This window comes from Trachemys scripta, chromosome 23 (genome assembly GCF_013100865.1).
Source record: "Trachemys scripta elegans isolate TJP31775 chromosome 23, CAS_Tse_1.0, whole genome shotgun sequence".
In the NCBI taxonomy this organism is placed as follows: domain Eukaryota; kingdom Metazoa; phylum Chordata; order Testudines; family Emydidae; genus Trachemys; species Trachemys scripta.
In genome coordinates, this window is record NC_048320.1 from 4,466,379 (window position 1) to 4,478,962 (window position 12,584).

Sequence of the window (12,584 nt, forward strand, 5' to 3'; positions counted from 1 at the left end):
GATATCCTCAAGTGCTGAACTTATTTACCTTACCACAGAGATGGCTAATTAGTCTATAAGTACCTACACGGGAAACAAATATTTGATAACAGACTGTTCAATTTAGCAGAGAAAGGCATAATACAATCCAGTGGGTGGAAGTTGAAGCTAGACAAATTGAGACTGGAAATATAGTATATATTTTCAACAGGGAGGGTAGTTAACCAGTAGAACAATTTCCAAGTGTTGTGATGAATTCTCCATCACTGGCAATTTTGAAATCAAGGTTGCATGGTTTCCTTTAAGTTCTGCTCCAGGAATCTATGAAGCTGAATCTTTGCTGCTACAGTCTCCGTACATTGCTTGTGTGCTGAGTATACTCCAGCCAGAGGCGCCGATGCCGTAGGTGCTTCAGCCATGGAGCACCCATGGAAAAAAATTAGGGGTGCTTAGCACCCACCGGCAGGCAGCTCCTCCTCCTCCCAGTGCCTCCTGTCTGCCGGCAGCCCCACTGATCAACTGCTCCCCCTCTCTCCCAGAGCTTCCCGCCCACCATAATCAGCTGTTCCACTGTGTGCGGGAGGAGCTGGGGGGAGGGGGAGGAGTGGGGACAAGATGTGCTTGGGGGAGGGGTGGAACTGGGTGGGAAGGGGCGGGGTGGGAGCTTGGGGCAGAGCAGGGGGTTGAGCACCCCCAGGGCCCAGAGGAAGCCGGAGCCTGTGGCTCCAGCCCTCGTCTTTTCCACCCACACTGAACATGCTGTACAGACCCACTGCCCTTCATCAGCACTGAGCCTGTTCCTAACCCCACAGACCCCCTGCTCTTCTACCGCACGGAGCCAGCCCCACAGACCCCCTGGATGGGACAGGGCACAGACAGAATAGATCCTGCTATGGATTCCCATCGAAATACACCTCGGCCGAGGGGAAGGCGCATTGTGCTTGGAGCCAACTTTCAGTTTTCCACCGGCTCTTATTTATGAGTTGGGATGGAGAGAACAACGAGGGACATCTTCAAATCCCGACTGGCTGCCTTGCGGGAGGACGGGCTTTGGTCAAACACAAGCAATGGGCTGAGCACAGGGAGAGCTGATGCAGCTCTCTGGCCTGTGTTATGCAGGAGCTCAGTCGAGATCATTGGTTCCCAAACTGGGGGTCGTGACCCCTCAGGGGGTTGCACGGTTATTATGTTGGGGTCGCAAGCTGGCCGCCTCCACCCTCAAACCCCACTTCACCTCCAGCATTTCTAATAGTGTTAAATATAAAAAAAGGATTTGTAGTTTATAAGCGGGGGCGGGGGGTGAGGTGGCACACAGGCTTGCTGAGCGAAAGGGGTCCCCAATACAAAAGTGTGAGACCCACAGGTCCAGCTGATCTAATGGCCCTTCCTGGTCTTACACTCCACGGCTCTGGGCTGTAGGGCTGGGGTCTGTACAGAGGCAAGCAAGAAAATTTTTTTTTTCTTTAACCCCTCCCCCCAGCACTAGAAATTAAACCCCAAAACTCCATCCCAGGAGCAGGAAGGTTGCAAAGTCTAGAAGTGAAAAGTTCAGCAATGCCAGAGGGCAGATTGCCCATGTCATCCCTCACTCGGCCCCCTCGTGCGAGCACGTCATGGTACAGTCTGTTCTTACACAAGCACGTCCTGTTCGCTCCGTGAGTCGGACATTTCCTAACGTGCCAGCGGTCAGCTTTGTCGCGTGAATCATGTTCTTTTACGGTAGGTTTATGGTATGAAATAATTACCTGGGGTGCAAAAATCTACCAGCTGGCTGAGGGCTCTCACTCACACATGGGCAAATGCGCCAGCGGAGCCCCAGCTGGGCTGGGAGGAGAATTCAGTTTCCATGTTTGCCCTCACTCGAGGGGGGGGAGAAGAACTGGGTTTCCTTGTTTAATGGGCAAATCGGCTGGGTAAAAGAAATACCCACTGCCCCGAGTCCCCTACACCCAGCCCATTCTGAATTCCTGCAGTGGGGGTGGGATGCATTGTGTCTCATTAATGTCCCGTCCAGTGCAGGGGGCAGACAGGGTTGGGAGAGGGATGTATGATCCATTGGGACTGGGACTCTCCTGCAGAGAGAGACTCAGAAGAAAACACAAGGGAGTGAGTTGGGATTTGGAAGAGGGGGAGGGGAAAGGGCTGGTCTGTCACCTCCTGTCCCGCCCCACTTCAGACACCTACACAGTGAGGCTGCAGCCTGCTTGCCCTGGCTTGGTGTCAGCTCCAGGGATGCAGAGAGATGGCCCCAGGTCACTGCCCCTTGCTGGTTTACCCTCAAATATTTACCTGTCCCCTGTGATGGTTCAAAGGTAACAGGGATTTCAGCACCACCAGGCAGTCAGGGCCCTTTGTGGCAGGTGAAGCCGGGGGTGGGGTGGGAGGCCCCACCCCGGGGGAGAGCGATTCTGGAAGGAGGTGAGCATCAGGCATCAGGCCTGCGGCCCGTATCCCTTAGATCGGCATCCATGGAACAGCTCAGGTCTCTGTCACAGCCAGTCCTGGCATCACAGAGCCCAATTCTGCCCTGGGTCACAGCTGGGCATCCCGAGACAGCCCCAGCCAACAACCCAAACAGACTGTGCAGCCCCAGTGTGGTCTGGGCACAGCTGCGGGAGCGTCTCCCAGAGCAGCATTCGCCCCCCGGAAATCAGAGCTGGGACTGAGCGACTGGGGACATCTCGTCCTCCCCTCCCGACCCGGCCTGTCCCTGGTCAGTGCAGGGCTTTCCCAGGGCTGGATTGAAATGATTCAGGGGGTGGGTCTGCAGCGCCCCCTGCTGACCAGGCTAATGGCTCTCACGGTGAGGAAAGGCCTGGCGGTGCCCAGCGTGACCCCATCACTGCTTTGGTGGTGGCAGCAGGAGGCGGCACTGTGGGAGGTTCGAGCTCAGTGATATTCAGGCAGGAACACAAGTGCCAGAGGGGTAATGGGGATTGTTCTGAACAGTTTATGTCAGCGGTTCTCCACCTGTCTCCTGAGGACAAACGGGGGTTGGCAAACTATGTCTAAGGAATCCGTGAAAGGCTGTCGTTCCCATAGAACAGTGCAGAGGCGCAGACTTTGACAGTTCCTGGGGGCTGCTAAACTTCCCCCCCAGGTCCCGCTCCCACTCCACCCCTTCTCCCAAACCCTGACCCCTCTTCTTTCTGACCCACCCCACTCCACCCCTTCCCCCAACCCCCACCCCTCCTCACTTCATTTTTGTTGCCCTTTTCTGAATCTTTTCCAATTCCAATCTATCTTTTTTGAGATGGGGCGACCACATCTGCATGCAGTATTCAAGATGTGGGCATACCATGGATTTATATAGACGCAATATGATACTTTCTGTCTTATTATCTATCCCTTTCTTAATGATTCCCAATGTTCTGTTCGATTTTTTGACTGCCGCTGCACATTGAGTGGATATTTTCAGAGAACTATCCACAATGACTCCAAGATCTCCTTCTTGAGTGGTAGCATCTAATTTAGACCCCATCATTGTATATGTATAGTTGGGATTATGTTTTCCAATGTGCATTACTTTGCATTTATCAACATTGAATTTCATCTGCCATTTTTTTGCCCAGTCACCCAGTTTTGTGAGATCCTTTTGTAGCTCTTCACAGTCTCCTTTGGATTTAACTATCTTGAGTAGTTTTGTATCATCTGCAAATTTTGCCACCTCACTGTTTACTAGTTTTTACAGATCATTTATGAATATGTGGAATAGGACTGTGCCCAGTACAGAACCTTGGGGGACACCACTATTTACCTCTCTCCATTCTGAAAATTGACCATTTATTCCTACTCTTAATTTCCTATCTTTTAATCAGTTACCAATCCATGAGAGGACCTTCCCTCTTATCCCATGACAGCTTACTTTGTTTACGAGCCTTTGGTGAGGTACCTTGTCAAAGGCTTTCTGAAAATCTAAGTACACTGTATCCATTGGATCCCCCTTGTCCACATGCTTGTTGACCCCCTCAAAGAATTCTAGTAGATTGGTGAGGCATGATTTCCCTTTACAAAAACCATGTTGATTATTCCCCAACAAATTATGTTTATCTATGTGTCTGACAGTTTTGTTCTTTACTATACTTTCAACCAGTTTGCCCCTTACTGAAGTCAGGCTTACTGATCTGTAATTGCCAGGATCACCTCTAGAGCCCTTTTTACAAATTGGTATCACATTAGCTATCTTCAGTCATTTCGGTACAGAAGCTGATTAAATGATAGGTTATAGATTACAGTTAGTAGTTTTGTAATTTCACATTTGAATTCCTTCAGAACTCTTGGGTGAATACCATCTGGTCCTGGTGACTTATTACTGTTTAGTTTATCAATTTGTTCCAAAACTTCCTCTAATGACACCTCAAACTGGGACGATTCCTCAGATTTGTTGCAAAGAAAAGATTGCAAGACTATTTTATTATGGAAAGAGTCAGGCAGCCTAAATATAGGGGTTGCTACTAGCTCCCCCTATAAACATCACCAGCAACAGCAATTAAATACTAGCAGGTGTCTTCGTGTAACATTATAGTTACAGAACCCAGGCCCGGGCAAAGAGAAAGAGAAATTTTTGTGTGTGACTGCCCCCTTTCTGTACAGAGGACAATACCGTCTTTCAATATGGGAGCACATCCTATTCCCCAAATATTAAAGTCCAGTTCTCCTGCTCCCTTAGACAGGTACGTGCAGCCCTCTGGGATGTATTTGTGCCTCCTTTCCAACTGAGACTGAGCTTGTGATCTTGACTCTTTGGTGAATCTTTCACACTCTGGCCCTGGGGAAAGCCCCTGCACCTACAAACTGCATCAGGTGCCTTTAACATCTGCACACGGGAAAATGAGCTTCCCACTTTTAAAAGGGATCTACAAAAAGTTCTTGCTTCTTTACAATGGATAGGGAGGGTCTGAACAGTCTATGTATTTATTTTTCTTGCTTCTTATTTACCCTGTAAGTAGCAGGAATGTCAAGTCTGCTCTGCCCTGGGGTCTCTGGAGGACTGGCTGGGTATCCCACAGCATGTACATTAGGCTCTCACACCGTGGTTGACTGGGGATAGACCTTTCACAGAGATCGCTGTTGTAGGAGCACCAGTGGTCTGTATGCTATGTATAACCTGTATGCTCAAAAGGTCTGTTACACTTTCCCCCCTCCCCACCTTGTCTCCTCTCCCTCTTTGAATACCTGTGAAGTGGCTTTCCCCCACCCCTCCCTCCTGGAATGCTTGTGGGATGAAGGGGCTGCTTAAACATCTGGAAGATCAGAAGAGCTCCTAGATAGACAAGATGTCTGGGACTCTAATTAGGCAGCACTCACACACCCAAAGCATGGACACTGCATGGACACTGCCCGAGGTGGAGTGTGACCAACCAGATGCAGCCAAGTCATCTCTAGTCACAGGCCATGAGGAGCAGCTCCTTAAAAGGGGAAGGGGCCATGTGCTCGGCAGTGCATTCACAAGCTTGTACCTCCCGTGAAGGCCCTTCGCCCAGACTGCCTGGCCAGTGGTTCACTGCGTTGCATTCCATCGTGCCTTGGGAAGACTTACCTTCATCGCACCGTCCATCGCTGTGCTGTGGGACACTTATCTTGAAGGATCCTGACATCTCCAGTGCCGTGGCTGTCCTGGGAGCGTGAGTATGCGAGTTTTAGTGTGACTCCTCGTCCCCCTTCTTTTGAGCTTAGCTATCAATATAATAAACGTGCTGCTTTCTGCCAAACTCTGGTGGGTCATTAGTCCTCCCTAAGCTTACTAGCTGACCCAATTTCGGGTAACATTAATGGTGGACAATGTGGGTAGCTTAGTGGAGGATTTGACCCAAGAGTAGGGGTCCCCTGGTGCCCCCCGGTGCTCTCTTGGGTGGGTCCGGCTCGAACCTGCATGAAAAGGTGGTAGGCTAGCAACCCACTGCAGGGAGAAAAGGACGTCACTATGGAGGGCTGGTATAGGGCAAGGGAGAGAATTAGGTGTAAATCCCCTGGTGCCCCTAATAGCTTCTTGAGCGCGTCCGGCTCGAGCCTGTGTAAAAAGTGGTAGGCTAGCAACCCATCGCAGGAAGAAAAGGACATCGCTTCTAAGTATGCCACTGTGGAGCAAGGGAAAGAAAAAGGCAAAGCAGCCCGAGCGAGAATACACCCCCTCTTGGGGAGCGCCGCCGCCGCCCGGGGTGTTGTTAGCATGGCTCCAAAAGAAAGGGGCAGACCCCTGGATGCCAGGGGCAGTTCCACCTGGGAGTACAATTCCTGAACTAGAGCTCATGTTGGATAAATATGTACTTATATATGGTCCCAGTAAGGCGGGACTGGATTGTGCAGCCGCCTGGCTGCTGTGGCAAGCAGGCTGGCAATGGCAGGCAGCAAAGAGTCAGCTCACCACTGAAATAGACTCACTCAAGGACCAGTGTAATGAGTTGGAGAAGGAACAGGATATGGGGAAGGCGCAGGCTCTGGCCCAGGCGTCTTCCCTCTCTGTAGCTGCAGTACAGGTGGCGGCAGCAGAGGAGGAGCGGGAGTGGGTGGAAGTAGAGAATGCAGCTCTGAGCCAGGCAGTTACCTGCCTGAAGGACCTGGCCCTGGAGGGGTCCACCCGGGAGAACAGGGTCCGGGGGGCTTATTCAGCCCGGGTCGCTGCCGTTGGGCTGAAAGCCCAGGGGTGTGTGTTACCATATGATGATTGGGATGGGGATATCTGGTGTGATCCGGATCCCCCGGATCCAGACCCTGGATGGCCGGACCCCAGACACCGTGTTGCAGCAGTCTGGAGGGTGGTCCGAAACTATGGGCCTGCACCCGCAGGTGGCGGGGTAGCCCCAAGTACTGGGCATACTGTGGCAGAGATCGAGTTGACACCCCCGCAAGCAATAGAGTTAGCAAAAACCCTGGGTGGCCCCTCACGCTCCGGGTTCAGCGGGTGGGCCCGGAACATGGTGACCCTGTGTTTGGATCAGGGACTGAACCTATCTCAGACCTGACGGGTGTTAAAAGCCACGTCCAGTTGGGAGGAGATTTAGCAGGGGTGGCTCGGCAGTAAGCTGGTCATGCTACACACAATAGTATCTTTGATATGTTTGGGGGGATGGCGCCTGCGCGCCTTGTTGGCAGAGTTTGTCTCTGTGGCTGCTGCACCTGGGGAAGACCCCGTCCGGTTCATAGAGAGAATGGTTCTCCTGGCATGTTTGTATGTCCGGAGTGTGGCTGCTACAGCGGGAGGGCAGGTACCCCCACCATAACTCAAATGGCCCTGCCTCCAGAGGAATTGAGGCTGATCGCCCAGGGTCTCCCAGTCCACGTACAGCAGGCAATCGGGAGGTGGAGGCCCGGGGAACCCGCGGAAGTGGAATCCCTACTGGACGCAGTCCAGCAGGCTGCTGTCATCGCCCCGCCTGTGCCACAACCACCAGTGGGCAAGGCTTCTAAGGTGTGGCAGTAGACCGCAGAAATCTCGGGAGACCAGACCCTCTGTCTGGAAACCGCAGAGGGCAGTCCTGCCTGCGGAATAACCTCTGGCAGGTTTTGCTGGAACAGGAGAAGGATATGAACAATTGGCATGGGAAACCCATCGGGGAGCTGATGCTCCGGTGTGTGCAGTTGGGGATACCCCTTCCTGCAGGGGAGCAAAGGGGCATCCCAGCCCCATCAGGAACTGTGCCAGCTGGCTTGGATCGGCCAGTGTAAGTCCCCTAGGGGAGCCCACAGGAGGACAGATGCCCGGAGGACAGGTGGCGATGGGTAGCCACCCTGTCCCCCGATCAGGGGGGCGTCTAGTAGTCCAAATGAGGGCAGGACTGACACATACCCCCTGTGTGGCACTGGTGGATACTGGTGCAGCAGTTTCGCTTTTCCCTTTTTCCCCCCTTGAATGTGTGCAAGTTCGGTCAGTTGTGCTGGCTGCTTATGGGGGCCAGGAGGAGAGAGGAACCTTGTTGGCAGCAACTAGGTGGGAATTGGTAGATTTGGTGGCTAACCTCCCCTGGGTTCATTTGCAGATGGCAGGCGAAGTTATTCTGGAGATTGATCAGCTCAGAGAGCTCCGTTTGGTGGTAGATTGTGCCAATCGCTGCATGTGGCAGGTCCCCACAGTGGGTTGGGGAGAAGATCTACAAGGAGGGGTCTCTGGGGTGCTAACCCGCTCTATGTTGGGGGTGGCAGCTGTGGAGGTTCCAGAGACAGATGAATGGAAAAAGCAGATTCCCGGGTTCTGGGCTAAGGATAAATATGATTGTGGTCTCTGGAAGGAGGAGCCCATTGTCATTCAGGGTCCCCCGGTACCGCCCCAGAAATGGTACAAGTATCCTCCTGAGGCAGAGCAAGCTTGGGTGAGACATTGGATGCCCTGATAGACCAGGGAGTGGTTTGCTTAACTACCTCTCTTTTCAACTCCCGCATCTGGCCGGTCCACAAGGCAAGCGGGAAGACCTGGAGACTAACTATAAATTACTGCTGGATCAGTGTTTGCACACCACAGCGGGCTCCAGTGGTGGCAGACATGACCACATTGTTGGAAAGTATTCCACCCGAGGCAAAGTGGTTTTCAGTGATTGATCTAGCAAACTGCTTCTTTGCCCTGCCCCTGGCTCCAGAGAACCAAGACCTTGAAGGATCCTGACATCTGGGGCGGGAGAGATAGCTCAGTGGTTTGAGCATTGGCCTGCTAAACCCAGGGTTGTGAGTTCAGTCCTTGAGGGGGCCATTTAGGGATCTGGGGTAAAAATCTGTCTGGGGATTAGTCCTGCTTTGAGCAGGGGGTTAGACTAGATAACCTCCTGAGGTCCCTTCCAACCTTCTGATTCTATGATCTCCAGTGCCATGCCTGTCCTGGGAGCTTGAGTGTGAATGTGATCCTCTTTCTCCCCCTTCTTTCGAGCTTAGCTATCAATATAATAAACGTGCTGCTTTCTGCCAAACTCTGGTAGGTCATTAGTCCTTACTAGCTGACCCAATTTCGGTTAACAATCGCCTTTCCCCACAGTGTTCATTGGTCTGTGGAATTAAACAGATGGTAACAAAACACAAACAGAACAAGCAAGAGTTGTAAGGAGTTGGACAAGCTATTCCTCCCTCTCTTAGACCTTGGCTTTTAAAATCAGTTTAGTTCAACCCATGCAAGCGGGTAGAGAAGAGTTGATTCTTGTTTAGCTTCAATTCCTAATTGATTGAACCTAAACTGAAATAACCCTCCATCACACCACAATAAGTGCATCCACAGTGGGGTTTTCACTGGTGTAAGTAAACTGGTTTAAAAACTAACTTCAATTCAACTGGTTCCATTTTCATGTAGATGTATGTAACGAGGGCAGCTCTGCCAGGCAGGGCTGGAACCTGGGGGGCTGTCGCTGAAGCTGCCTCCCCAGGGTTAAAGCCAAACCCCACAGCAATGACCGAAGGGCTGGGGAAGGGGACAGAGCCACGGACCCAGGATCTGGCTGCTCTAAGGATGCACAGGAGCCGTGTGAGGAGCAGCAGCAGGGCAGGCACAAAGCGATAAAACAGCCTCACAAAGAGGTGGGTTTTTGTATTTTGTTTTACACTGAACCTGCTGCTCCAGGCAGGACGGGCAGCAAACCCCAGGGGTCCCCACTGCCGCCAATGGTCCCCGCGTGTGACAGACAGCTGGGATCATGCGGGCTGGTCTGGAGGCTGAGAGATGGGAGAGCAGGTGGGATGTTTGCAGAGCGAACAGGGAGGCGTTGGCTGAAGAAGGTGCTAAGGGGGATAGTGCAGCTGGTTCGGGGAAGAGCAGCAGCTGAGACGAGGCCTGTCCGTGCCCCCCTGATCCTGGGGCATCTGGCTGCCGGCGCGGGGCTCTCGGGATGGGAAGGGAGGGGTCTGCCCAGCAGGGGCGGAGGCTTCAGTGGGAATTTCCCATTGTGTCGGCGTCAGCGGCTTTAAACAAACACAAACATCCCCTGAGACGGGATCAAAATCACCCCCACACACCCAGCAGACACCTGTGGACATGGCCCCCCAGAATTCTCCCAACCTCAGAGTCACCCCCCACCCTCAAGACAGATTCCATTGTACCCCACATAGGCCCTTCCCCCAAGATGTCTCTCCCCCGACACACATGGTCCTGGTGGGTTCCATGCTCCCATCTCCCCGTCCTTTGCCATCTACAACACACAGATCTCTCCAGCCCATGGACTCCCCCCACCCATAAAGTTGTAGGGACTGGAGTTATGTGTGGGTGCATCACACCTACCTGAACCACAGGGTGCACTGTACTCAGTCTCTGTGTGTTCACCTGTAACAGCAAGGGATGTAAGGAATGGAGAAGAGACTCAGTGGGGGGATGAGAACCCCTCCCCCTAATCCCACACAGGCAAAGTCTGTTACCCCAGCCCCAAGGGATCCCTGCTGTAGGTCTGAGCCCTAGAAGGGAGTGGGATGTCGCCCCCAGCTGTCTGAGTGGGACTGTGCGCTCTCTCCCATCCCCCATCTCCAAGTAAGTCAGACGGGCCCAGCAATTACCAATCAGTCACCCCTCAAAATGCTCATGGAAACCGTCCTGCCACCTCCTGCACCCAGCACAAAGGATTCTGGGGGCGTCTGAGGAGCTGGATGGCAGGGGAAATGTGGGGGACCCTGAAGGGGCGGGACTCACCTGCTTCTGCTGGGACAGTGCCAGTTACACCAGCAGCACCCTCCCCACTAGCCCGACAAGCACACGGCTCCCATGTCCCTCGCGGTTAGCCGACCCCACAGATTTAACCCAGGAAGTCTCTGACCTGAGTGGGATTTATGGAAATGGGGCACTTGGCACCTGGGTAGATTTCAGTGACCCCACGCCCTGAGTGTGACACAGAGCCCACGAGAACAGCTGTAATGGGGGTGGAGCCAGCGCAGGACATGCCCACCCAGCCACTGACTGTGCCACAGAGCCTAGAGAGTAGCTCTAATGGGGGCAGAGCCAGGGCGGGACTCACCCGTCTCGTAGTAATCGTACAGTCTCACTGGGGCTGCTCTGAGATTCTTCACCGGGAAATCCTGCTCCAGGGAGAAGGTGAAACTCGCCGCTTCCTTCGTCAGCTACTGAGAGAGCGAAAGAGCGAGCGCCTGGGCTGAACGTCTGCACTGGCAGCTTGAACCCCATCCTCCCCGAGGCTCGGCCTGGCCCAGCCGCTTCCCCCTGCCCCTGCAGCCTGGAGCAGTGAGAAAATGCTCCCCCCGAATCCCTGTTCCACCCCCCTGCAAAATGTGACCCCTTTCATCACACTCAGGGCCCAGCTCCAGCCTCCCCAACCCTGAGCTTCCCGTTGCTCCGTTCATGGCCCTCCCTGGGGTTTGGCAGAGTCTGGTCCCATCTCCCCGTCCTTTCTGGAAACGGGTCACTTGGAACCAGGGGAGATTTCAGTGACTCCACGCCATGCGTGTGACACAGAGCCCACGAGAGCAACTGTAATGGGGTGGAGCCAGAGTAGGACACGCCCTCCCCATTCACACCAGGCCTCCAAAGCCCGGGCCGCCTGCACTCACCTGGTCCAGATAGAGCGTCACCTGGTCGTTCTGCACCTCCAGCCTCTTCACCAAACGCTGCTTCTCCAGCTAGGAGCAGAGGGAGAAAACGGCTGAGCCAGGAACGGAGGGGCTGGGGCCGGAGTCACTGCTCTGCTGGGGGCTGGAACATGGGGCACCAAACGCCCCCATGGCCGAGGGGCCTGGCTGCCACCCCCGATGTCAGTCACACCTGAGCACTGGGTGTCTGCTGGGGGAGGGGTGGGAGTCTAGACAGGGGCGTTGTGTTGTAGGGGGAGCTAAGCAGGGTCAGGACCTGCTCAGTGACTGGATGGGAGACCCAGCGCTGCACAGTGCCCCACGGCAGGGGGCAGGGCTCTGCGGGGGAGCTCCCCCTGGGGGTCAGAGCTGCAATCTGTGCTCTCCTGGGGATCTGTGCTCTCCCCCATGGATTAGCCCCTGGTTTCATGCTGTGTGACTGGCCTGGCCTGTTCTCCTCCCTGGGAAGCTCACCTGCCGCAGGGACCTCTTGACGGGGGTGTAGCCGGACGGCAGCTTGGCCTCGATGATGGCCAGGTTGGTGGCTGGGCGCTCCCCGCTGTACCTGCAACAGGAGCCGTGCGCTGAGATCGGTGTTTGCCCTGGTAACAGACCCCAGGGGGATGGAGGGGGAGGGGACGCCTCCCATCTTCTCAGCCCTGCAGGCGTCTCTAATGCCCTCTGCCTGCTCTGGGCTGTGATGCCCGCTAGCCCCCGGCCAGCCCTGAGCTCCCCAGGCAAGGGGCCCTGGCCCCAGGAGCTCCTTGGGAGCTGACTGTCCATTAGATCAGCCCCGGGACCAGCCCTTTAGTCCCTGGCACTTTCCAAGGGCCTCCTGCCTCTGCCCCGAGCCCTGTGGGGGGATGGATCCCCCGGCGATTGATTCCTGCCCCGCCCCGTCCCTGCAGTTCGGCAGCTCTGCCCTGGCCATTTCCCCGCTGCCTGGGGCCTGATCCTGCCCCCGGGCGCTCTGACCCAGTGGGGGTGAGGGGCTGGAGCTCGTACCGGGCGTGCAGCACGAGGCTGAAGCGGGATCTGGCGCTCTCGGTGCACTCCTTCGGCTCCGTCTCCACCCGCAGGTCAAAGGTCGCGGCGCTCTTTGGGGGCGGCACGTTGTAGCGCAG

General features: G+C 54.6%; 3 protein-coding genes across 6 annotated transcripts in view; 1 reads left to right on the plus strand and 2 right to left on the minus strand.

Moving 5' to 3' along the window:
- The window catches only part of LOC117869139 (alpha-2-macroglobulin-like protein 1), a 777,004-nt gene that overhangs the window by 590,962 nt on the left and 173,458 nt on the right, over positions 1-12,584 (minus strand). The gene's annotated exons all lie outside the window — the stretch shown is intronic.
- The window catches only part of LOC117869140 (alpha-2-macroglobulin-like protein 1), a 582,774-nt gene that overhangs the window by 432,869 nt on the left and 137,321 nt on the right, over positions 1-12,584 (plus strand). The gene's annotated exons all lie outside the window — the stretch shown is intronic.
- Positions 9,467-12,584, minus strand: part of LOC117869144 (alpha-2-macroglobulin-like protein 1) — a 76,101-nt gene continuing 72,983 nt past the window's right edge. The window contains exons 17-19 of the mRNA XM_034755686.1: positions 10,893-10,995; positions 10,169-10,210; positions 9,467-9,852 (exon numbers count right to left, since the gene is read on the minus strand). Coding sequence (XP_034611577.1) covers positions 9,818-9,852; positions 10,169-10,210; positions 10,893-10,995 — 180 coding nt within the window. The 3' untranslated portion in view covers positions 9,467-9,817. The remainder of the gene's footprint in view (positions 9,853-10,168; positions 10,211-10,892; positions 10,996-12,584) is intronic.